The sequence below is a fragment of the Budorcas taxicolor genome, chromosome 12 (genome assembly GCF_023091745.1).
Source record: "Budorcas taxicolor isolate Tak-1 chromosome 12, Takin1.1, whole genome shotgun sequence".
NCBI classification, from domain to species: Eukaryota; Metazoa; Chordata; class Mammalia; order Artiodactyla; family Bovidae; genus Budorcas; species Budorcas taxicolor.
In genome coordinates this window covers 12,924,189-12,951,431 of record NC_068921.1, presented here as the reverse complement: position 1 = coordinate 12,951,431, position 27,243 = coordinate 12,924,189, and the positions used below count along the sequence as shown (strand labels likewise).

The 27,243-nt window shown below is 45.2% G+C and overlaps 1 protein-coding gene across 1 annotated transcript in view; it reads right to left on the bottom strand.

Moving 5' to 3' along the window:
* TNFSF11 (TNF superfamily member 11) overlaps positions 1-23,417 on the bottom strand; it is a 40,964-nt gene extending 17,547 nt beyond the window's left edge. The window contains exons 1-2 of the mRNA XM_052650328.1: positions 23,202-23,417; positions 15,883-16,050 (exon numbers count right to left, since the gene is read on the bottom strand). Coding sequence (XP_052506288.1) covers positions 15,883-16,050; positions 23,202-23,417 — 384 coding nt within the window. The remainder of the gene's footprint in view (positions 1-15,882; positions 16,051-23,201) is intronic.
* Between the last annotated feature and the right edge of the window lie 3,826 nt (positions 23,418-27,243).

The following is a 27,243-nucleotide window of genomic DNA, read 5'->3' as shown; positions in this document are numbered from 1 at the left end:
ACTAAGCAGGGTCTTGGAATGCAGGAACGGATAAACTGGACCCTTATTATCCTTCCCTCCCTTGTGTTATAACTATTAATGGATTTCAGGTCCTCTTGAGTGGTATAACCTGTCTCCCCTCCTACCCATAGGGAGAAGGTATTTGCCTTACTCTTCCCCTAACCCAGTATACACGCCTCTGCTGCTGCTGCTGCTAAGTCGCTTCAGTCGTGTCCGACTCTGTGCGACCCCATAGACGGCAGCCCATCAGGCTCCTCCGTCCAGGCTCCTCCGTCCATGGGATTTTCCAGGCAAGAGTACTGGAGTAGGGTGCCATTGCCTTCTCCTCATCTGTAGCAAATGACCCGCAAGACCCCTACCCCATTCCCTGTATCCCGGGTATAAAAGTGGACTAAGGAGCCCTGTTGAACATCGGCTCTCCCTTGAGCCGGCCCGCTGTTCTAACAGCGTCTCCCGCTCTAATAAACTTTATTTCCCTCTCATTCTGCCTCATGTCTGGAAATTCTTTACCAACCCGTGCCCGGACCATGACAGTAGCCATAAGTTAGTTTCCTATGTCTGTGAGTCTATTTCTGTTTTGCAAATAAATTCATTTGTATCTTATTTTTAGATTCCACATATAAGCAATATCATATGGTATTTGTCTTCCTCTGTCTGACATTTCATTTAGTATGATAATCTCTGGGTTTATCTATCCATGTTGCTGCAAATGGCATTATTTCATTCTTTTTATGGCCAGTTAATATTATGGCCACATTATGTATATTGCCCGCCCCTGCCACTAAGTCGCTTCAGTCGTGTCTGACTCTGTGCGACCCCATAGATGGCAGCCCACCAGGCTTCCCTCGTCCCTGGGATTCTCCAAGCAAGAATACTGGAGTGGGTTGCCTTTTCCTTCTCCAATGCATGAGAGTGAAAAGTGAAAGTGAAGTCGCTCAGTCATGTCCAACTCCTAGCGACCCCGTGGACTGCAGCCTACCAGGTTCCTCCGTCCATGGGATTTTCCAGGCAAGAGTACTGGAGTGGGGTGCCATTGCCCAATTATATACAAATATATATATGGACAATTAATATAAATATTAATATTTATGGCCAAAGTAATATTCCGCTGTGTATATGCACCACGTCTTCATCTGTTCCTCTATTGGTGAAGTCCCTTCTCTTCCGAAAACCCTCCAGGGGCTGCCTGCAGACTTCAGGAACAAGTCTAATTCTTAACCTGGGCTGATAAGGCCGCACATGACTGGGCTGGTTACCACCCCAGGCTCTCCTGCCATTCTTCCCCTGCACACCCAAAGCCCATCACCCCTGAGAACCTCTGGGCGTTCAAGCCACAGGGCGCCACTGCACAGTCATCTCCGGCAGGTCTCCTGTGCTTCCAGCCATGCAGACTTGGCACACAGCTCCTCCCCTGGAGAGAGATCTTACTGTCTTATCAAGAGCTCATCTGTCGTTGCAAAGATTTCATTTCCAGGGCATTCTTGGCTCACAAAGCACAGAAAGAATAACCACCAGATGCTATGGAACAACAAAAGAGACAGGATTGGTTTTTTTTAGGCCGAGCTACCTGGCATGTGGTGGCTCAGATGGTAAAGCATCTGCATACAATGCGGGAGACCCGGGTTCAATCCCTGGGTTGGGAAAATCTGGGGAAGGAAGTGGCACCCCACTGCAGTATTCTTGCATGGAAAATCCCATGGACGGAGGAGCCTGCCAGGCTACACTCCATGGGATCACAAAGAGTTGGACACGACTGAGCTACTTCACTTCACCTGGTATGTGGGCTCTAGTTCCCTGATGAGGAATTGAACCCACGCCCCTACACTGACAGTGCAGAGTCTTAACCACTGGACTGCCAGGGAAGTCCAAGTGACAAGGTTAGGGTTGATCTAGAATCGATGTCTCAGCCCCTCTTTGTCCCTCCACTTGGAATTTCTAATCCACAGGATGTCGGGGGACACTTCATATGCACCTGGATGGAGCCGGAGACCTCCTGGCTTGTTGTGAAGAGTCAATGGTTAACACTCTGAAAACACCTCAAGGCAAAGAACTTTAAGGGCAGGAGCCATTAAGGGGTTCCCTGATGCTGGAAAATACTGACAGCAAAAGAAGAGGGCGGCAGAGGATGCGACTCAACGGACATGAATTTGAGCAAACTCTGGGAGATGGTGAAGGACCTCAAGGCCTGGCATGCTGCCCTCCATGGGGTTGCAAAGAGCCAGACACGACTTGGGTAACGGCACACCACCACCTAAATATCTGTTATTCAGGCCCAGAGCCCCTGGAGGTACAGGGGTACCAGTACAGAGAGGGCCGCTGCACTGGGAAGCGGGCGGGGCAGCTCCACCCATCCGCCTGGGGCGGGGCAGCTCCCATCCGATGGGAGGGGGGAGGGGTCCAGAGCCTCGCGAGTGTCTGGGTGGGGAGGGGGCAGGAGATACCACAGACGCCCCACTAACCCTGAAGGTAAGAGCCGTCTCAGACCTGAATTTGTAATTTCACCCTTTGTTCCCTAAAATTCTTTATTTTTAACCAAACACTATTGCTTAAACAAAATTCTCTCTCCTAGACGGTTAGGGTGAAAGGTGTGAGGGAGGCTCATCAGGGAAGGGATGTTACGTACAGATATAACTGATTCACTTTGCAATACAGCAGAAACTAACATGGCTTCATAAAGCAATTGATGTTGTTCAGTTGCCCAGCCGTGTCCAACTCTGAGAGCCCATGGACTCCCTGTCCCACACCATCTCCTGAAGCTTGCCCAAGTTCATGTCCCTTGCATCAGTGATGCCACCCAGCCATCTCGTCCTCTGACACCCTCTTCTTCTGCCCTCAATCTTTCCTAGCATCAGGGGCTTTTCCAATGAGTTGTCTGTTGACATAAGATGACCAAAATACTGGAGTTTCAGCCTCGGCATCAGTCCTTCCAACTATAAAGCAACTATCCTCCAATTAAAAAAAAAAAAAAATCCCTCAAAGCCAAACAAGGGTTCTACCTCTCCGCCCTCACGCACCCCATTCTGAATCTCCTCATCTCTGTCTCCTCACTGAATCACCCACCTCAGCCATGACCATCCCTGGAAACTCTCAGGGAAGAGCTTTACCAAGATGTGGACCAGTCTCCTCCTCCCCCACTAAGTACAGCTGGCGAGCGGGGGCTCATTTCTCCCAGAAGAGGCTGCTGATTGGAAAAGACATGTCTTTGCACACAGATAATGGACTCTACCCACCGAAGGGCTGAAGAATACAGTGCCCTTGTTTTCCTAAAGCAGAGTGATGCCTTCCTGGCCGGGCGATGGCTATACTGGGAATAGAAAATTAGTTTTTATTGTTTAACCTTCATGGTTTAAATGAGGAAGTTTCTGCTGCAGTTAAAGGTCCCCTCGAGTTTTCATAAAGTAGCCTTATGACAGCAATATTAGTCTTCATAAAGAGCTCCATTTTAAAATGTCTTGCGCTCGGGTACTTGTTACAAAGTTTCATCTAAGGGCTTAGCCGACTAACTGCAGTGGAGCATCTTGGGCTAACTGCGCTATTTACTGCATCTCTGCTCTCTTTTGCCACTTTTATTTTTTTGGTTAATTAAGTCATTGTTTCCTTCTGGCCAGCCTGGGCCTTTGTTGCTGTGCTGACTCTTCTCCAGCTGCAGCGAGCAGGGGCTGCTCTTCACTGTGGTGTGAGGGCTTCTCGCTGTGGTGGCTTCTCTTGGCGGAGAGCATGGGCTCTGCTGCACACAGGCTCCAGTAGCCGCCTCCTGGGCCCTAGAGCACAGGTTCAACAGCTGTGGCTTAGTTGCCCCATGCCTTGCAGAATCTTCCAGGACCAGGGATCGAACCTGTGTCCCTTGCATCGGCAGGTGGGTTCTCAAGCACCAGACCGCCAGAGAAGTCCTCTTTTGCCACTTTTCAACATAATCATGCCACCTCACACTGGCGGAGTTTCTGACATCCACAAAGAGGAGCTCGAAGTGGGACAGAGGTACCAGGCCAGCCGCTGTGGACCAGTGAGGCCAGGGAGGGAGGGGAGAGGTTGGCCATGAGGGTTCTCCAGCCTCACAGTCCCTGTCATGCTCATGCCTTAAAGAACCACGCTTGAGAATGCCCTCCAGCCCTTAAGGAGAATCTTCCAGGCACTGATAATGTGGCCAGCTTCTGGCAATATTAAACCATCATCTGCTTGATGACATCAAGAGCAGGGCTGAGCACAGATCACTCATAAATTCATTAAGCTGGTTCTTTAAACAGTCCTTGAGCACCAGCTGCGTACCTGCCACTGGGTAGAGAAACAAAACATCACAGAGGCTCTGCCCTTGCAAAACTTGCATTTGGGTGTGTCAGGCCAGCACCAGGCCCCTGGCGTCGATGCTATGCTGGGGTGAATACAAGAAGCCCCAGGTGTGCATCACAGGGGTTCCTACCCCAAAGGTGGGCAGGCAGGCATCACTGGGGGCTTCCCTGGTGGCTCAGGTGGTAAAGAATCTGCCTGTCAATGCAGGAGACCCAGGTTCGATTCCTGGATGGGGAAGATCCCCCGGAGAAGGAAATGGCAACCCATTCCAGTATTCTTGTCTGGAGAACCCCATAGACAGAGGAGCCTGGTGGGTTACAGTCCACGGAATCACAAAGAGTCGGCCACAACTGAGTGATGAACACTTTCACCTTTTTGTGTGTGAAGAAATGGCTGAGCTAAATTTGAAAGACAAATGAATACTGTACACAAAGAGAAGCCTGGAATGGCACACACGGAACACGCACGAAGACCCATACATCCATCCACCCAGCCGTCCACTCTGCAGGGCTTGCTGATGGCTGCAAGGGCCAGGCGTCCTGCAGGAGGCCAAGACGCTGTGCATCCAGAACCAACATCCTCTCTGCCCTCACTGTGCTTACAGTCACAGCAAGGAGGTAGGAAGCGGCGGATGGGGACGGGCACAGCCAGGTTAGGGAACTCTAACCCTTTACTGAGGTGGGGCCGCTGAGCACAGCCGAGGAGGGTGAGGAGATGGAGCCAGAGGATAATGAGGCTGGAGAGGCGGAGGTTGGAAGGAGGGTCTCAGAACACAGAAGACTTGGTATTCCATCTTCAGCAGCTCAGACTTTATCCTGAGGACTACAAGGGTCCACTGAAGGGTTTCCGTAAGCGGGAAAGCAAGTGACATGTTCCAACTGGCATCTGAGAAATCGCTGAGTTGTAGAGGGGGTGGGCTAGAGGCAGTGTGATAGGGCAGGGCGGCCGCCTGGCAGTGGTCCAGGTGAGCAGCGATGATGGGGATGGTGACGCCCGTACTGAGGGGCCAACGGTCGTGACCCAGTGCAGAGAAAAGTGCTTGAAAGTTTAGGAAGGAGGTAGAACCCACAAGGTGAGGGTGAGGAAAGAAAGTCAGAGGAAGCCTGTAAGACCAGCTTCTGGCTTCTGGTTTGGGGTGATGGACATGACGGCTCTGTCCTTCACCACCAAAGGGTCGATCAGATGAGAAGCAGCTATATGCGTGGAGGAGAAAAGGTTCTGAGCTCATCAAGTTTCGGATGAATATGAGCGTTACGGTTTATAACTATCATGATTATTTTCACTGCTGCTTCGGCTACAGTACCACCACCATCACCACCACTGCCACCACCCAGCGCTCTCAAAAGAGCTAAACCTGAGAACTGAGGGAGCACCCTAGGGATAAGGAGGCTATGTGAGGATGGACCTCTCAGACCTTGAATCTTGAAAAGTTCAAGCAAGTATTTGCTGCCTGGTCATCTCAGATATGGGCTTCCCAGGGAGTGCAGTGGTCAAGGGTCTACCTGCCAATGCAGGAGCCGCAGGAGACCGGGGTTTGATCCCTGGGTCGGGAAGATCACCGGAGGAGGTCATGAGAAGCCTGAAAAACCCCGTGGACAGAGGAGCCTGGCGGGCTGCAGTCCATGGGGTCGCAAAGAGTAGGACAGGACTGAGCCAGACATAGAGAGTTCTGTGCGACTTCCAAGACCCGTCTTCTCCGTACCACACAGGCTGAACCCTGCTTCTCAAATATAGTCCTGTCATTTACCAGTGGCTTACCTGTCCCCTAGCAGCTCTCACCTCTTCCTAAGACACCTGGTGGTAGTTTAGTCACTAAGTCATGCCCAACTCTTGAGACCCCACGAACTACAGCCCGCCAGGCTCCTCTCCATGGGACTCTCCAGGCAAGAATACTGGAGTGGGTTGCCGTGTCCTTCTCCATAAGAGGCTTAGAACACCTCTTTGGTCAGTATTTACCCTGAAGCCTTCCCGAAAACAGACCAGCCCTTCTAAGAAAGATTTCCCAAATCATAGTCTACTCCTGAACTACCAAATCAGAATCTTTGTAGCAGATCTGGGAACTTTTCATTTCTGTTTTAAACAAGCTCCCCAAGTGATTTTTAAGATCAAGTCAGGTTTGGGAAATGCTGCTCAAGGGCACATCATTCTCTCCAGCTCCGCAGGCTGGCCCCCTCCTAGGATGAGTCACTCCTGGTGGAGCAATCCAAGCCTCCTTCACCAGGTTCCCTCCCACTGAGGACCCTCAGTCTTACTGACTTCTGGACTTGCAGCCCAGGAGCCTGTGTCACACAATGAGATGCTCCTCTTCTAGGCATGCCTTTGGTCTTCCGTTTTCTTTTTTAAGGTCAAGCCAGAATATCTTTTCTTCTACCCTGGAGTAGTTCTGGCATGAAGATAAGCCCAACTCCTACAACACCACTCACTGGCTATTTCCCTTTCGCAAACCCTCCTACCTTTTGCCCTGGGTCTCCCCTGTGACTGAGCCCATCACAGCTAATGGGTCGTTGTTGGACAAAAACCAGTAGATGGCTTGGTTTTGTAGGAAAATTCTGTGGGTCGTGCTTTGGCTTTCCCATAAAGGCAGCTTTTATAAATGCTAGATATGATTGGGGTTGATTGAATTGCAGTTCCCAAAACTGTTATGGCAGAGATGAAATCCCATTGGAAAACCACTACATGACTAACATCTTGACTTGGGAACGTCAGTGCCCCCAAACCCCAAGCTGCCTTGTGGGTTTACAAGAAACTTTCTTGGGACACATACTCTTATATACAAAGGCAAAGAGATAATGAATGGGGTTTAATTTTTCCCCTTGTTTTTGTCATGTGAATTTAACTAAAAAGCAAATGAAAAATAATGTCTATACAACAACTGCAATGCTTATAATTTCATAAGTAGTTAGGATCTACTCAGTTTTACTTGCTTTTTTATGGACTTCAGTTTTAAAAGTAGAAATATGTTTCCTGTAATAATTGACATTGGAATTCTAAGGAATGGGCTTTGCAGATGGAAAAAACAACCACTCAGTCTGATGAACTTTCTGGTAAACCTACCAAAAACTGGGAAAGTGAGAATCAAAATTTATTCAAAGATCTCAGATGCATAAGTTTAAACAAACCTTTGAAAGTTCCTCAGAAAGATGCACGCCGTTAAATCTACTTTCAAATTTCTCTCCCTTTTGGAATCTAAGTAATCCTAAAGTACTTTAACTTTTACCAAATAAAATCTTGACTGTTCCAATTATTTGTGTATTTGAATATACATAGTATTCTTGCCTGGCAAATCCCGTGGACGGAGGAGCCTGGTGGGCTGCAGCCCATGGGGTCGGACAGGACTGAGCATCTTCACTTTCACTTTTCCCTTTCATGCATTGGAGAAGGAAATGGCAACTCACTCCAGTGTTCTTGCCTGAAGAATCCCAGGGACAGGGGAGCCTGGTGGGCTGCTGTCTCTGGGGTCACACAGAGTTGGACACGACTGAAGCGACTTAGCAGGAGCAGCAGCATATACATAGAGTTAACTCTTGTTCACATAGTGAGCCCACTTTCCTGCCTAAATAGGAGTTAGTGAATATCGGAGACCAGTCATTGTCCTCTTAGAATCCATCCTTTCCTCTTTGCAGCTAGTGGCAGGCAACCCTCTTCTATCCAGCTTTGGTGCCAACAGCTGCTAAACCAGAAACGACAACGTGCAGCCCGCCTCGCATCCAAGTGTCTGCTTGTGAGTAAGTTCCAGACAAGACACTACTAGAAATGATGATGTCTCAGCTTCCAAGTACCGCCTCGACCCTTTCTTTCTCCCTTTCCGCTTTCTGGGAATGACAATGTATGGAGACAACAACTTGGACCCAGAGAGGAAAGTACCTGTTGAGGATGGAGGTGCCTTCCTGCCAGCCCTGAACTTGCACCTTTAGATTTCTGCACATAAGAGGAAAAAACTTCTATCTTGTTTCTTCCACTGAGTGATGGGTCTCTGTTATAGCAGCACAGACTGTACTAAAGAACAGTGAACGTACGACCAAGGATCAAAAGATGGCAAATCTCTGGCTACATCGTTCTCAGTATCAGGAGACAGTTTCACATTGTGAACCCTGAAGATCAACTAATGTGCTGATTCCTGGGGAAGAAAATAAGAATTCCAGGTAAGAATCAGTTGTTTGGTGATTATGACTCTGGTCTGACTCCCCATTTTTGGTAAATCTTTTGAGGCTCAGTGACCTACTGACTCCATGAAATGGTTAGGTAGGAATGTGCTAACAACATAATTCATTGGTAGCCATCACCATTGGCTTTTATACTCTGGGGTGAAATAGAGAGTTTTGTAAGAGCATATAAGAAGCCAGAGCCATGTTTCCAGTTCCCATCGTAGCCCTGCCTCTATATAGGTTACAAGCCATGAAGGGGCCAAAACCATGATGAAAGCAAGAAGTTCAGCTGAAGATAACCTTCAACAAAATATGATTGCATAGAGGCAAAAGGAAAAGAGGGCGGCAGAAGATGAGACGGTTAGATCGCATCATCAACTCAATGGACATGTATCTGAGCACAGTCCGGGAGATAGTGGAGGACAGGGAAGCCTGGTGTGCTGCAGTTCATGGGGTCGCAAAGAGCTGGACTTAGCAACTGAACAACGGCAACAATGGAGGCATTATTGTTTCAGGCTATAATAGTAACAATTACCAACCATACCACTGGTAAGACAACCAATAAATGAAAATCAGGCTCATAACTTTTTGAATGGCTTTATGAACTGATCAACGACCCGTGTTTAATTAAAAATTAGTTAATGGAATTTAAGAAGTCATCAGTCCTTTTTTTCCTTCCAGCTTGAGTCTAAGTCAGATGTGATATATTCAAATGTGAGCAAAAGACTACAGCTCTTGTCCTGATGGAGCTGCAGTTTTGTTCCAAGACCTCTAAACATTTCTGATTGTGCATTTTCTTGAGAGAAGGAAAAAATTCAATGCTCCCAAATTTACATATTTTTTACTTGAATATTAAAACATTGTGGAATATTAGATACATTATAAAATATTCACAAAAATATTCTAAAGCTAATATTAAAAAATACATATACATGTAAGAGCTTCCCAGGTGGAGCTAGTGGTAAAGAACCCGCCTACCAATGCTGGTAGATGTAGGAGATGCCAGTTCAATTCCTGGGTCAGGAAGATCCCCTGGAGGAGGGCATGGCACCCCACTCCAGTATTCTTGCCAGAGAATCCCATGGACAGAGGAGCCTGGCAGGCTGCAGTCCACAGGGTCACAAAGAGTGGGACACCACCAAAGCCACTTAGCATGCACGCACGCATACATGTAAGCCACCATCCTTCCTTCCCACATCCTAGAGGGTCACCTTGAATGCACTGAGCCCTTCACACTGGAGAACAATGTGACTGATATAATTTGTATATGGATTCTCTGCCCCATATCACCCTTTCAGATACACTTCAAAATAAGTTTCTGGAAGTTTTTCACAAACAGGTACCCAACGTGAAATTAGCAAGCAACCATAGAAACATCAGAGCTTCCCAGGTGGCGCTAGTGGTAAAGAACCAGCCTGTCAATGTAGGAGTAACAGACATGAGTTCAATCCCTGGGTCAGGAAGACCCCCTGGAGGAGGGCATGGCAACCCACTCCAGTATTCTTGCCTGAAGAATCCCACGGACAGAGGAGCCTGGGGGGCTACAGTCTATTGGGTCGAAAAGAGTCAGACACGACTAAGTGACTAACACTTAAACTTAACAGTAACATCAAGTAGAGTTACCTCCCAGGTCTCAGGATATATAAATAGTGTATAAACTGAGCCTGGCCGGGAGGTCTGAGGGCCATGCACCCCTGCTCAGGCCTGAGCACCCACATCGCTCTTCAGCCTGGCAGAGGCCAGAGAGGCCACCAAAGCCGGAACAAGAACTGCTTTATAAATTGGACACCGTATTTGTGCTCGTGTTTTCTTTATTGTCATAGACTGTTATGACAGACTTCGTAAATTGTGGTTGGTAGAGCTGGATCACTAAGAGGCTTTCAGAGTTCTGTGCTAAAGGGGAAAAAAAGCCAAGAAAACCCAGCCACGAACAAAAAAAGGGAGAAAAACAGCATTACTAGTCTGACCAAAGACGGGCTGGGTAAACACCAGTTTTTGCACACATAGAATGTGATACTGTGCTTATGTCTAGCATTTGTTACCACTGGATGGGGTGAGCTCTCAGTAATGACTGCAGCCGCCAATGTCATTTTGTCTCACGGTTTCACCCAATATCTACATTAGAACTGAAACTAAGAGTCACACCTACCTATGCGTGCCTGCTGTTCTATTTTTAGCATCAGCCAGAGCAATGAGAAGTCTGATTATTCTGGCAAGATGTGCAGGCTGTCACGTTAACCAATAATCCTTATTATAGGATAACACATTTGGCAAATCACTATTTGGCCAAGGTAATGTGGCTCAGCTGGTAAAGAATCTGCCTGCAATGCGGGGGACCTGGGTTCCATCCCCGGGTTGGGAAGATCCCCTGGAGAAGGGAAAGGCTACCCACTCCAGTATTCTGGCCTGGAGAATTCCATGGACTGTATAGTCCATAGGGTCGCAAAGAGTAGGGCATGACTGAGCAGCTTCCGCTTCACTTCAAGGGAAAGGTAAATCCTTGCTGTTGGAGCAGTTATAGCAAAGTGCCTAGCGGAGCAGCACCCTTCATGAACACTGCTGGGCTCTAATGATAAGATACGAACAGCACACACCTTTTGCCTAAAGAGTCTCTTGGCGGGGGAAAAAATGGCATCTTTTGTTTTCAAACACACAATGGTATATCATGACAGCTTCTTATTCTTTAAAAAGGATTACCTGTGTGTAACATTGTTACCCATGAATAACATGTAAAATACTATAGCACAACAAAAATAAATGTGAAATTAATAAAAAGTTCTACTCATCCTGTGGGCCTCCCCGGTGGCTCAAATGGTAAAGAATCCGCCCGCAGTGCAGGAGACCTGGGTTTGAGCACTAAGTTGGGAAGATGCCCTGGAGAAGGCAATGGCAACCACTCCAGTATTCTTGCCTGGAGAATCCCATGAACAGAGGAGCCTGGTGGGTTACAGTCCATGGGGTCACAAAGAGTTGAGCATCACTGAAGTGACTTAGCGTGCATGCAAGCCATGAGGTAACACGATCACTTTTTAAAAATAGCAAACAAACTGTCCTAATTCCATTTTTTAATAACCTAAACTATACCCACTATACAAAATAATTTATATTATATTAAATTATATATATATACACAATCATATTCACACACACGCAATGACGTCTACTTTAAGGCGTTTGTTCTCTTTTATGGATTATGACTTTGCAGAGTTCCATCTTTACATTATCCAATCCTATTTTAAATGTCTCTGTAGAGTTTTCTAGTTTTATTTTCATAAGCTTTGTATATTCCTTGTTAAATGAATTTTTAGGGCTTTTTAAAAATTATGAATGAGATCTTTCATTCATGTTTTCTAATTATTGTTTGAAATGGGGACAGCTAGTGATTATTACCTATTACTTTTATAAACTGATTTATTTTTCTTGTAGCCTCTCAGTTCCTTTGAATTTTCCCAAGTGTACACGCACATCACATTCAAATTCTACCTTCTCTATATTTTATTTCATTCCTATATGTAATTGCATTTGCTAGCACATTCTGAACAATGTTAAATAACATGGGGACAGTGGATATCTTTGTTGTGTTCCTGATAGTGAGAGAAATGCTCCTATTTTTCATCATTAGCTACCTTTTAGTTTGAGCTATTTAGGATAACATCAAGAATCCAACTAGTTCTACTTTCTAATGGATTTTAAATATCAGAAATATCTGCAAAATTTTGTCACTCACTTCTCAGTATCTAGCAAATGATAATGTTTTTCTTCTTTGACCTGTTAAAATGAATCATCCTTGCATTCCCATAAGTAAACATTAATGGTTATCTGTTCTTAATATTACTTATTTTCTAAATTATCTTGGCTGATTTTGCATACTCATTTTCCCAGAAGAAACCCAAAGTATAATTTTTAAGGACCAGGGTACCAATGAAATTAAAAGTTTGTCTTCTTTGCATTGTAAGGAGGTTCAATATATGTTGATCTAAACAGAAAATTAGGAGGCAATCACTTACATGGCCAGAATTACCTTAATTAGGGGTTCAGTTTTGAACGAATACATTACCTCTAGTACATGTAATTGTTGTTTATAGACAGGTTGCTCTATATCTCAGAGGCAGGATTAAAAGCAGACTAACAAAAATGAAACATAGAACAAAATAATAACAATGAATTAGAATTTGTCTTTCTCCGTCTGACTTCCTTCACTATATATATTCTCTAGGCCCATCCATCTTGCTACAAATGGCAGTATTTCATTTCTCTCTTAATATTATATCACTGATACATGGAATCTAGAAAATAATACAAATAAATCTATAAACAAACATAAATAAACTGACAGACAGAAAATAAACTCGTAGTTACCAAAGGGATAAAAGAAAGGAGGAGCAAATTAGGAGTACCGGATTAACAGATACAAACTACTATACATAAAATAGCACAGGGAATTATATTGAACATCTTGTAATAATCTATAATGGGCTACAACGTGGGAAAAATAACTAAACCACATCACTGTATATCCAAAACTAACATCATATTCTAAATCAACAACAGCAAACTGAGTGTTAGATTTCACAGTGTACAGCTCAGTAAATCCCCTTTTCCCAGTGTGGATCAGAATTTTTGAAGATAATTTTAAATTGAGGGTCTTGCAAATGTTCTTTCTTTCCTCCCCTAATATACTGTCCTTCACAATGCAGCTTATAAATGTCTTAAGAACAGGCTCTCTATATTCTAAATTACTGCATTATTTAAATCAAGTCTAAGTCTTACATAGACCTGGAAGTTTCCTACGGATAATACGTACTTAACACATTTCGTGTTGCTAGTAATAAAAACATCACAGTGGATTTCTGCAACCTGCTTCAGTGTTTGCATTGTGTTAATGCAATTTTAGAAAAACTGATCAAATGTGCTGTAAGATAGAGCATTAAAAATATGTCTGATTAAATCATCAATAACAATGAATTAGTAACAATGGCGGTAAAGTAATATATAAACATTTAATGAGTGCATACTCTATTTCCGGGACTGTGCTTAGGTCCTTTACATCTTTTATTCAAATCAACCACAATCCTCTTACAGAGGGATTGTGAACTCTAGGTTTTAAAGATGAGGAAGCCAGAGTGAAGAAATATAACGTATTTTCCCAAGATCACATTTATTCAAACCTAAGTCTGACTTCACATGCTACAATTTCTCCCACAAATATACACGATTAAAAAGATAAGAGAGCGTGCTAAGTCGCTTCAGTCGTGTCTGACACTTTGCAAACTTATAGTCTGTAGCCCGCCAGGCTCCTCTGTCCATGGGACTCTCCAGGCAAGAATGCTGGAGTGGGTTGCCGTGCCCGCCTCCGGGGGGATCTTTCTGAGCCAGGGATCGAACCCATCTCTCTCACATTCCCTGCACTGGCAGGCGGGTTCTTTACCACTAGCACTACTTGGAAAGACCTAAAAGTGAGAGTGCAAATGTTGGTTGCTCAGTCATGTCTGCCTCTTGTGAACCCATGGACTGTAGCCCTCCAGGCTCCTCTGTCCATGAAATTCTCCAGTCAAGAATACCAGCGTAGGCAGCCATTTCCTTCTCCAGGGGATCTTTGCATCCCATGGATTGAACCACGTCTCCTGCATTGGCGGGCGGATTCTCTATCGCTGTGCCACCTAACCTAAGATGAGGTAAATACCACATAGTAGTCATGCAATTCCCAATTGCTTCCAATAGTGAAAAATCAGAAGTTACTCATTTTTCTCGTGTTTTTAGTTTTTTTTTAATTTTAATTTTAGTTTTAATTTTTTGCAAAAGCAGAAAAAGAAAAATGCTATAGAACATTTAAAAATGAATTAGACTAATGGAATTACTGTTACTAAATAGCTCAAAAATTACAATACAAGATCAAAAGATCAAATTTAAACCTACATTTTAAAATAGGCATCTACTGCATAAGGCTAACCACCTACACCCTAAATATGATGAAAATGCAATCTTTTTAAACAACATTCTTATAGATATTAGAATGATATATACTTCCTTGATTCTACGATATGTATTTTTTTATATTTCAGAATCTCTGAACTGGATGCAACTAGAATCTATAATGATTATGTTTAATTGTTTAGTCAATTTTTTTTCTCTCTTTGTGATGCATGAAATAATAACGTAAGCTGAAAATTCGTGGTATCTTAAATTTGTTGAAATATAGCAAATACCCGCCTGAAGGGTGATACAAAACAGGTTTATCTCTCCCTACCTCTCTATCTAATACATATCCTCTTTTTAAAACATGCGATTACTACTTGTGAATTTTTTAAAAAGAAACTCAAATTTCAACTTAGGTTTGAGATATTTGAGAAATTTAGAAGTTACTGTGAGATGATCAGAGATAGCCCGGGGAGCTGCAAACTAGAGGTTGGGATGCCCGAGCAGATGCAAGAACCCATCAGATGTGTTATGTGAGGCAGCAAATATGGACGCATGCACATGCCCTGGAGTCAGGGGGCTCTACCCAGTCCTTGCTGGAGTCAGTAAGTAAAATAATGCCAAGGCTACAGAATTCTCAAGGGACCGTATCCAGGAAAAGAAAACAGGCACTTATTCCAGCGCTTCTCCACGGAGACTGTCAGTGTAGAGAAGTCATTTGTCTTCTGTGTCCCCATCCCCTCCCTTTTCACTCAGCCCTCCTGGAAAATCAGAAAAGGACCAGAGAATTTCCTCTCCCCCAACATCAACTCCTGCTCTATATCGCTTCCCCCGGCAAGTCAGTTGACAACAGAGGATCAGCTAATACGTATTCTCCACAGAACCCTGGATCCACACACAGATGGGGATTAGGGGGTCTTCCCATCCCAAAACCCAACTTAAGGGAAGTAGCCAGTGGAGAATCCTTGAGCAGAGAGAATGGTTTCTAAGGCAGGGATTTCAAACTAGCACACTGACTCACTGACTACCACAAACCATCCCTGTCCTTCTTTCCAGAGTGAATTTAAATGCCTCCTCCAAAACAAGAGAAAGAGGAAGGGAGAGAAAGAGGGAAAGGAAAGAATATTTGCATGAACACTGCTGGTCACTATAATTAACCACACGGTCATGTCCGATTCTTTGCAACCCCATGGACTGTAGCCCTCCAGGCTCCTCTGTCCGTGGGATTCTCCAGGCAAGAATACTAGAGTGGGTTGCCATTCCCTTCTCCAGAGGATCTGCCTGACCCAGGGATGGAATCCAGGTCTCCTGCATTATAGGCAGATTCTTTACCATCTGAGCCACCAGGGAAGCCCAATTAACCACTACCAACTTCAAAAGGATTCTGCTAATCCCTCAAAAAAAATTCTCTTTAGCTCTCTTACAAATTATTAAAATAAAAAAGAACAAAGTCAACAGCACTTAGCCAATTTTAATTTTCAGCATTAGTAGAGTCAGTGAGGGCCCTTGACTTATCATCTCAATGTGGACTCACCTTCTGCACAGCTGCTTGAAAAGCCTGTTTAATTCTCTTACACGAATCAGGTATTAATTTGGAGTCTTGACTCTCCAGGGTTGTGTCTTGCAAATCCGTGTTTTCATGGAGCTTGAAAATTCTATTAATGCAGTGAGTGTCATCTTCTGATATTCTGTTAGGATCCATCTGAGAGGGGAAAAAAGTGTGAGGACGTAAGAGTGGTTATCACTGATCACTCTGCTGTTGAGTCAAGTGTGATTAAGACAACAGAATTCATTCTTGGAAGAATGAATGCAGGTCCCCAACAACTAACAGTTAATACAATTACCCTCCAGTTGGTGCAAACATTGACTTCTAATTTGTTTTTATGAGTATCTATCATCCACAACACATGCGTACACATGTAATTCATGGGGAAATTATCAAAATTGTCTGACGTTATCCAAGTCCTCACTGAGGGGAAGGGCATCAATGAAATTACCGGTGTTCAGTACAGGAAGAACAGGCCTTTTAAGTCCTAAGGAGCACGCCAGGTGGGATTATGAAGCCCACTTGGATATTCAAAGCATGAAACCTACATAAATCAGGTGAAATTAACATCATGTTCAGCTGCCATGTTTGCCTAGCCTTTTCCCTTAATCAATGTGTGTTTTAATCAGCCGAAGAAATCCATTTCCTAGCCCCAAAGAAAACCTGCAGCCAGAAGCAGTTTCCCTTTTTGTCGAACCTCTCACCAGTTTTCTTAGACGGGAGAGCTACATCTGTCAGAAGGTGACTGAAAATGTGTTTGGTGATGCCTGATATCAGCTGTGGTGAAGGGGGCTCATGAGCAACCTATACATATTCATGCTGAGGGAATGCTAAAATTCTTGAAGTACGTGGGATAGTCCCACCCAAAATATCCCCACAGAGTTATCAGCTGGTTGCCTAGTTACAACAGGTACCAGCACAAGCATTTCTTTATGTATTACTCTTAAAATTGGCTGCCAGCTCCTCCTGGGGCTCTGACGAGTCTTTGTAGTGGTTTCAACTGCCAAGTAAAGAGGAGAGGTAATTAGCTATCTAATTGCTTTAATAATAGTGGCTTAATTTATCATTCTCTTCTTTCAAAAACTTCAAGGTACTTCATGTGCATTTGTTTTTTAGGTACAGGCTAGACTTAAAAAAAAAAAAAAAAGGAGGAGGGGGGAATTACGTAAGTCTGCCATAACCAAAGCACAGCCAATTAATACCAGGTCTCTCAATCCCTGGTTTAATTATCTTTCTAAAAGTCAGTGGAAGATGTGCAGATTTATTAACCAGCTGTTAGAAGTAAACTAAGTACCCTACCCATATCCAAAACTCTCAAAATGATAGCCTTTCAACAAATGTGTACCCACCAATGCAAATTTTATCCTTCCACTCGTAAATTAAAGGATTGGTAACATCTATAATCACGGGAGAGGTGTCACTCAGGACTCAAAACTACTTGCAACCCATATTTATCTTTTATGTCTTTAAGACAATGACAATCATAATATCTGAGATTTCATATAAGGCAAGCTTTCCATGCCACAGTTCTGTTAAAAAGCTCACTTACACCAGTAAGTTTCCCACAAAACCAGAGAGGCTTGGGCAACTGATATGAAGGGTCACTGGGTTTAGACCTCAAGAAAGAAGATTCCTGCAAAGGCCTCAGTTGGCTCACCACCAGAAAGCCGCTGAGCTAAAGGGACAGTGTGGTATTAGTGGGGAAACGCCTGGGGACCCTAACATTGGTTAAGCTCCAACCCCGCTGACAAGCTGAGCGCCATCAACAGAAACATTAGTCCCCATGACTCTTGCTATGGGAAGTATAGTCCTGTCATCTTCAGGGTAACAAGCTCAGCCAGATTTTGTTAGAAATGCAGATGCCCAGGCCCCACCCTGGGCAGTGCCTGTGAATCTGCATTCTAACTCAGATTCAAGGCGATTCTCAGGCACGTTCAGGTTTGAGAAGTGATGCTTTCAAATACCAAAGGTACAAACATCAATTGTCTACTATTAAAATGTCTCCAAATTTCCTTGGACACCCACTTGTAAAGTTTTTTCACAAGTAATACCAGCCAGCACAAAAAGACTGATATGGTCAATGATGGCTAAAGGTTTAATGAAGAGAAATATGATGCAAAGATTTTAGTCTCTTCTCTCTTAAAAAACAGCCCTGCCCAGGTCCCACCCTGGGCCAATTTATTCAATATCCCTAAGAGTTGAGGTCAACTGAATCTCTCTCCCCGAGTGTATCTAATGTGTAAGTGAGAGCCACTGCTTCAGACGCTCATGTTAGGGCTTTTTTCTTGTTTAGTCGTTAAGTCATATCTGACCCTTTGCAGCCCCATGGACTGTAGCCCACCATCTACTGTCCATGGGATTCTCCAGGCAAGAATGCTGGAGTGGGTTGCCATTTTCTTCTCCAGCGGATCTTCCCAACCCAAGGATCAAACCCGCGTCTCCTGGATTGGCAGGTGGATTCTTTACCACTGAGTCATCTGGAAAGCACATTTAGAGCTAAACATATATAAATGTTACCGATTATTTTCCCAAATGAAAGTGTGACATCATTAAGTTTGATATTGTACTCACTTATTTTGTTTACTTGAGGGTCATGCATTAGAAATTTATTTTTAAATTTTATTTTATTGAATGAATTTGCAATGTTTTATTATTTTCTAATGTAGAGCAAAGTGATTCAGTTATACATATATATATATATGTGTGTGTGTATAGCAGTTTGCATCTGCTAATCCCAAACTCCCAATCTGTCCCTCCTACACCTTCTAAACCAGAAGTCTGTTCTCTATGTCTATTTCTGTTCCATAGATAAGTTCCTTTGTGTCCTATTTTAGATTCCACATATAGGTGATACCATATGGTATTTGTCTTTATCTTATTTAAGTTTGAATGATCCATCCATGTTGCTGTAAATGCCATCGTTTCGTTCTTTTTATGGCTGAGTACTATTCCGTTATCTATGTGTACCCTATCTTCTTAATCTAGTCATCTGTCAGTGGACATGTGTTTCCCTGTCTCGGCTGATGTGAACATGCCGCTGTGAACACAGTGGCGCAAGTGTCTTAGGAACTTATTTTTCATCTACAACCAAATGTCTTTGTTAGTCCGCTGCCCTTGCGACTCTCCGTGCCTGCAAATGCAGACCAGGAGAAAGGGCAGAGCAGAGGTGCAGGGGTGCAGGGCCAGCCATGTGCGTGCATGCTAAGTTGCTTCAGTCATGTCTGACTCTCTGCACCCCATGGATAGTGGTCCATCAGGCTCCCCTGTCCACAGCATTCTCCACGCAAGTATACTGAAGTGAGTTGTCATGCCCTCCTCCAGGGGGTCTTGCCCACCCAGGGATCGAACCGAGGTCTCCTGCACAGCCTGCAGATGCTTCACTGTCTGAGCCACCAGGGAATCCCCAAATCACAGTAAACGGACTTACAAATGAATTCACTGTACCTAGAAATGACTGAAAATATTAAGTGAATCTTGAATATCTGATTTAAACTGGACTCCATAAACACATTTATCAGATGGTATGGTTCACATGAAAGTAACTCAGTCTGAAAGCTTCCTTGAAACTTCATCGCTTGTAAGGTTAAATGAGGCAGGATGCTTGCCATCTGTGCTACTTCGTTTTCTGTTTTTTCAAGCCGACAGCCCACACACCTCCACATCAGACTTTTGGTAGTGACAGCTCTCCTTCTTGGGTAAAGAACAGCCCAGGGAGGTTGGTGTGCATGCTGGGGGTTTGGGGAAAGAGTTAAAAGGGAAGAGAGACTGAGTTTTCTGAAACACTTATCTTACAGCTAAGTTCTAAACTTGAATATGGTTATATGGATGTTGTGTGTATGTGTGTTTAAATACACACCAATATTTAAAAGCAACTTTTTGGAAGGGATTTTTTTTCTTTGTAAACCAAAGTATGAATGCTATGTAGTAAATATATAGCATAAACCACATGCTGTTTTTCCTTTGGCAAGGTTGGTGGGGGGAAAGCCAATCTACGCTGGATCTAGTACTTTCTTTCTTTTTTTTTTTTTTTTTTCTTAATTTAGGCACAAGCAATCTGCAAACATTCGGGAGGCAGATTCATTTTTAACTATTCAAACATGAGTTAAGAAAGGGAAACTTGTTTTAAGTCACTATAATTTTTTTTTTTACATTATTTGGGGATATTTTTCTAAATGCATTTAAAACTAAATGGAACTTTTTTTTTTTTACTTTTTTAACGGGGTATAACCAATTAACAATGTTGTGATTCTTGAGGATTTTCAAGACTTCCCTCTCTCACTTTTAAACAAAAACAATAAAACTGGCTCCGTTTTCTTTTCTTTTTTACTATAAACTGCAAATATGTTACCTGGTATTAGATGATTTCATTCTAACTCAAATGCATTCAGGAATTCCAAGTAAGTGACCCACAAACTGAGTGGAAATCAAAAATCTATCTCTTATTTGGTACCAAGTTCTCATCCAAAGGAACTGATGTAAGTGAAAACGTTCAACCGATGTCAGGTCAAACTGGGTCTATTCTCCCAGCTGGAACTTTCAAAGAAGGCTTCCAGCAAATGCCAAAGTGTAAAGAACTGTAGACTGAACCTACAGGTACTGACCACGGGGTTTCAGCAGTTACCGGTGCATCTGGTTTCATCTACAAGCATCCATGTTATTATTTTGAAACAAATTCCAAACATTCTATTTCATCTGGAACTTCTTCTGAATGTATCTCCTTTAAATATCATCCTTAGCAAAACCTAACCACATCTCGTGGGGTATTTCTATGAAAACATTGCTCCAAATATTACTTCTTTACTGAAGAAGGCCACTTAAAAAAAAAAATGCAGCCCAAAGCTGGGTTCAGCATAATGGCTAATACATTTTGCATAATTTTGGAGAATCCCAATCTTCATGACATCTAGGAAAACTGTACGCAGAAATTCGATGACATTAAATTCTCCAGATGAAATTTTTCTAGCCAGGCTTACTAACTTACATGTGGACTTTGGAAAACATAGTTGAAAGTTTTCACTGTTATCCATGTGACATCAAGACTGCTAAAGGATCATGAGAAGGCTAGACTTCTCAGCCCACCAGACCATTAATACTGGGACTCCCTACAAAGAAGTCAAACAATTTCTTCAACAGCCCAGCAAGTCATTCTTTTTGAAATGGTCACATTTCCATGGTTCCTGTCAATGTAAGCTGTTCCTGGTCCCTACAATCCATTCATCCCCTAGCTCTTTCAGTGCTGAATACTCACTTCACAATTCCTGCTATGAAAATGCCATAATGCTAAGGTGTTAGAAGAGATAAAAGAGGGAGAAGTACTGGGGCTTCCCTGGTGATCTAGTGGTTAAGACACTGCCCTTCCAATGCAGGGGAGGTGGGTTTGATTCCTGGTGAGGGAACTAAGAACTCACAGGCCCCAGGACCAAGAAGTAAAAATTAATCAATTAATTAGTTAAATTTAAACAGAGGGAACGACTGCATCTCCTGCCTCTTTTCTCAATGCTTCTCTCTTATTTGACTAGGAATTTAGAGTCTTTTGTTAGAGTCCCCATCGTTACCTGGCATCATGCGTGCAGTACAGTAGGTGGGCACTGTATGTTGACCAAATGATTCTTAACTCGTATTCCGCACCATTGAATGGTGCCATGTGCAGCGCAGGCACTCAGTATATAAGTATTCAATGGGGGAGGGGGCAGGACCATATACCGGATGAGAAAATGGATAAATCAGTCATTCTTGGCTGCAGCACAGTCCAATGAAAGAAACATGTTTCATCACTTTCATATAGATTTATGTACTCTGAGAGACCCTGATGCTGGGAAAGATTGAGGGCATGAGGAGAAGGGGGGCAGGGTGTGACAGAGAATGAGATGGTTGGATGGCATCACCGACTCGATGGACATGAGTATGAGCTAACTCCGGGAGGGAGACAGTGAAGGACAGGGAAGCCTGGCCTGCTGCAGTCCATGGGGTCGCAAAGGGTGGGACAGGACTGAGAGACTGAACACCAAACTACTTGAAAGTTGTGATTTCTGAAAAAGTTTCTCAATAGGAAAATATTTTTATTAATACACAAATACAAATATAAAATACTGTGCATAGTATGTCCACTTCTGTCTCAGTTCACAAACTAGTTCTACAAAATGCAAATTAGTGGATACTGAATACTTAGCAAAAAGTCTATGATGACAAGTTCAGGACTCTGGCACATGTCAAAAACCTGTACAACCCAGGCAATGCCATGTCTCACGCATCCAATTTAGTTTAGTAATCACCTTTGAATCTGAAAACCAATGAAGTCCAAACCCAGCTCTCTTTTCCCATAAAAAAAAAAAAAAATGCACAGTCAGCCCCCCACTTCCTTTGAGAAAGAGTTTACAGCACCAGACAAGAATATTTGAATGAATCCAAGCAACTGCACAGCAATTTCCAAGAAAACACAAACCACCAGAAAGCATAATGTTACAAATTTACCCCTTCCTTTCTACTATCTCTCCCCAGTCCCTAGCCGGTTTCCCTATCTTTGAAAAGCTTGGTTATTTGCTAGATCGTCGCCAGGCTGTGCCAGGGCAGAGAACTTCACCACCTCCACACACGTCTCGCTTCCTTCCTCCGCCCACCTTCATGGGCAGGCACGTGGGCCCTTCTCTCTTCTTTCACCCCGAGCGAGAGGAGCCCGGCTTCTAAGACTAGGCGTCCCTGGCCGCGCTGTGTCTTTTGGTCCATCTGGTGCCTTGGGCATCGCCACCCGATGCTCCAGAGGCTGCGGGCAGGGCACGCACTGCGACCTTCGGCTCCGCGCGCACCTCGGCACGGTGCAAAGCAACCAGCCCCAGGACCCCACAATCTCCGGGGGGTGGGTGGGAAGGGAAACGGTCGGTGACACCTAACTGGAGACGCTCCATTTTGTTCCTAAGTGAACATCAATAAGTTCATTCTTTGCTCCAAGGAGGATACAGAAGGGGAGAAAAGGGCGTAATCGTTTCCAAAAGAGGCGAGCGACCAATGCGGTCTCGCCGGGGGAAATTCAAACGCACCACGCTGGGCGAGCCCAGCCTCAGCGCATCAGCCGGGCCGGGCTGTGCGCGCGGGGACCGAGGCCAGCGCTCCGGGCCCCGCGCCCGGCTGCCCCGCAGTCACACGCTCTCTTTTGAGTCGCTTTCCCCTCCGGAATATGCAAGATCCGGGGAAGCCCGGCTTGTGGGCCCCAAACATTCCTACCGCTGCCAAGTGCTGCCACCGCCTGCCAAGTGCTGGCGGGTCGAGGTGGGCGCGCCCCACCCGCACGCCCCTGTGGGGCGAGCACTCACCTGCGCTCGGAAGTAGAGGAACAGGGCGACGCTGCACACGACCTGGCCCAGCCCCAGCCCCAGGAGGGCCACGAACGTGGAGCGGGAGGCGGCGGCGGCCGCGGGGGCTGCGGGCGGCGGCGGGGCGTGCAGCGGGCCCTCGTGCGGGGCGCCCGCGCCGCCCATCTCCTCGGAGCCGCGCAGGTACTTGGTGTAGTCTCGGCTGGCGCGGCGCATGGCGCTCGGCCCCCTGGCTCGGGCGCTCGCCTCCCTCCCGGGCTGGGCTGCCGCGCCCTCAAGTCCGAAGGCGGCGCGGAGCCGGCGCGCGGCCAGGCGGGCCTCGACGCGGGGCGCTCAGAACCCGGCGCTGCTCCGGGGGCGCGCGGACCAGCGGGGAGGGCTCCCGGCCGCCCCGACTCTTATAAACCGCCTCGGGAGGGCTGGCCCCGCGAGCCAACCCGCCCCGGGCCAAACTGCCTCTTCCACTCCCACCCCGGGCTCCCCTTCCTTCCTTTCGCCCTCCCTCCCTGCCTCTCTCACTCAAAGGCCTCCTCCCTCCCCGTCGGGGCCCTCGGGGGTGGAGGCTGTGGGTTGGCCCAGCGGTTCCCAGACACCACTTGCCCGCCATCTGAAGCTCGAGGAGATGGGCTTTCTGAACGTCCAAGAGCTGGGTACGGGGAGAGGTGAGGCAGTGCCTTGGTCAAGGATGAAGGTGACGTTACACGCGTTCCTGAGTCCGTCGGCATCCCTGAGCCTCAGTTTCCCCTACAGGATTTAAAAAGTCGGACTTGGTGATGTCTGAAGGCCCTTCTTGTCTGTCTCACCTCCTCTTCCCTCCCACGACCCCCCCCCCCCCATTTTTTTCTGCAGGAAGCATCCTCAGGAATACTGAGGGTGCAGCCTCTAGCATACAGGTTCCAAATATAGATTCTGATTGTGTATTTTGGCAAGCTTAGAAAACCAGAACCCTCTTCCCCAAACCCTGGTTTCTGCACCCTCAAAGTGGCTTTAAATGAGGCAGATTTTGAATGTGGCAGCAGGAAGCTTATAGAAACCAAGTCAGACTTACAAAAAAGAAAGAAAGAAGAAGACAGAAACAGTACAGAGAGAGGATCCAGTAAGGTCACATATAGGACCATAGATGCTAAAAGAGTTGGGTCATATGGCATTGCTACCACTTGGCAGTTATTTTCTGTCCTAAAAATAAGAGTATACACTGGGAGGTGGGCCACCCAGGAGGGCCCATCCTGCTGCCAATCAGGAAAGGAGAATGCTACACAAAGCTGAGGTGGCCTTAAATGTTGGGTTTCCTTGCTAAGGAAAACTTTCTAGGGCTTTTCAAAAGTCTCTCTTCAGAATTGTACCCTTGGCGAGAAAATGAAAATAGGAACATTGCTCACAGAATTTGATACTGTTTCAGTAGGAGAGAATGGAGGTGCCGGCCAGTGAAAACACAGCTAAGAAGTTCGGATGTTTTCGCTTTGTGTCCGTATGTTTTCAGTGTGTGTCCCCTTTCTGCATAGTTCTCGAAAGGATGCTTCCAAGAGGGGAGAGTTTTCACAATGGCACATCTCTGAGTCGCCAAAGTTTGTGTTCTCGGTTGAACACTTAGAGCTCATCATGCTTTGAAGAAGAGCAACCAGGATGGGTTAAAAAGGACCCAAACAAATGAAATGATCTGTTCCGATTCAGATCAAACCCAGGGCTCTGTGACAACCTAGAGGGGTGGGATGGGGTGGGAGGTGGGAGGGAGGTTCAAGAGGGAGGGGACGTATGTATACCCATGGCTCATTCATGTTGACGTATGGCAGAGACCAACACAATATTGTAAAGTAATTGTCCTCCAATTAAAAATAAGTAAATTTTTAAAATTGCGTTTAGCATGCATACGTGTATGCACCTCAAGTTTGATGGGGGAAACGGGAGAAGAGCTTTCAAACTCCAGTAGAGAAACAGCAAACATGGGTCTCCTTCGCGAGGTCCTGGGTTTCTTCCTACTTTTTGTTTGTTCACTTTGGGAAATCAGGGTTGTTTTCCCTCTCTTCCTCTTCATTATTTTTCTTCTTTGGGGAGACAATTCTATATTTCATCCTTTTTACAAATCTTTATTGAGTTCAAAGATTTTTTAAATGTATGATAACTACTAAACCCACAGTGATTTTCATAGTTAGCCCTATCCATTCTTTTTCAGTGCTTTTTAAAATATTTCTTTCTTCCTTTTTGGCTGCCTCAGGTCTGTCAGTTGGAGCATGTGAGATTTTTCATTGCCGTGCTGGCTCAGTAGTTACGGTGTGCAGGCTTAGATGCCCTGGGCATGTGGGATCTTAGGTTCCGGGCCGGGGACGGAACCTGTCTCCACTGCAGTGGAAGGCAGATTCTTAACCACTGGAGCACCAGGGAAGTCCCATTTTTCAATGCTTTATGCAAGTCTTTTATTCCTTGGCATCTTGCTCTTCAGATTACAAGGAGTTCCCTCAACTCTCTGAATCGCGTTTGGCCCAAACTTCCCTGGTGGCTCAGCGGTAAGGAATTTGCCTACCAATGCAGGAGACTCGGGTTCAGTCCCTGGGTTGGCAAGATCCCCTGGAGGAGGAAATGGCAACCCACTCCGGTAATCTTGCATGGGAAATCCCATGGAGAGAGGAGTCTGGCGGGCTACAGTCCATGGGGTCACAAAAGGGTTGGACATGATCGAGCAACTAAAGAGCAACAACAAATGCTTGACGCAGTAGCTTCATGCACAGGCCCGTAAATTACATTCCTCACGTGACACTCCTACCTACGTGGCAGTTATTTTCCTTTCTTATCCCAAAGATGCCATCCCACAGTGTTCCCACATCCACAGGCTGGATTGGAAACCCCACTGTCAGTCCACGTGTTGCTTCTTCAATGGTAATGAAACTTTCTGACCTATTCATTTATTTGTTCATTTGGCAACATTCCACTCCCCAACTATTTGACATTCTCCTAATAAATGGGGTGGTCCCATGGTTGGCTTCGTTTGGAAAATTCTGCATTAAACAAAATTACAGTAGTTGCTTTTTGTTTAACACAGATCTTATTGGTGACATTAATATACACATGCATTTTGTAAATCTCCAATAAAGGGATTTGGAATTCTCTTTTTTCCAGAGAGTTCTCATCTTTTTTCCAGGGGGAGGGAGGCTTCACATACCAGGGGTTTAAGAAACAAAACTGGGCTTGAAAAAAAAAAAAAAAAACAGATGAGAAGCATCTATAAGACATGAAACAAAAATGGCCTGAGTGTCAGTAAAATAGTCAGTAGCGGGGGGAACTGAGAGGGACTAAAGGAACAGGAGGGACCTGAACAAGACCACGGAGGATACTAAAGATTGTGTCAAACTGGAGAAAAGCATCCAGATCCATTTATTTTTATTAATTCTATATTGGAGTATAGTTGATTGACAATGTTGTGTTAGTTTTAGGTGTACAGCAAAATGATTCAGTTATACAGCCACATGTCTCTGTTGTTTTTCAAATTCCTTTCCCACTTAGGTTATTGCAGGGTATCAAGCAGAGTTCTTTGCGCTACACAGTACAAATCCTTCTTAAAGCATCATGCTCCTGTCCAAGTTATAGCCACAGACCTGCAGTTTCCTGTTCTTGCCAGGGCCTCTTGGAGTGCCCTTAAACCCCACTGGCCCATCAGTGAACTCTCAGGCTACTTACCGTGTCTCGGATCATCTTCTGGTTCCTGCTTCCTTCCTGCTGCATGTTTTCCCCTCCGGCCTCACATTTTATGCCCCGGCAACACAGGACTGCTTGCACCCTCGCATGTTCTTGCCTTTATGCGTGCTCAGTCACTCAGTCAAGCCTGACTCTTTGCGACCCCCATGGACTGCAGCCCGCCAGGCTCCTCTGACCTTGGGATTCTCCAGGCAAGAATACTAGAATGGGTTGCCATTTCCTCCTCGAGGGGATCTTCCCGACCCAGGGATCCAACCTGCATCTCCTGCGCTGGCAGGCGAATTCTGTACCACTGAGCCACATGGAAAGCCCCTCATACCTTTATACCTTTCGCTCTTTCAAAGTCATCTGCCAG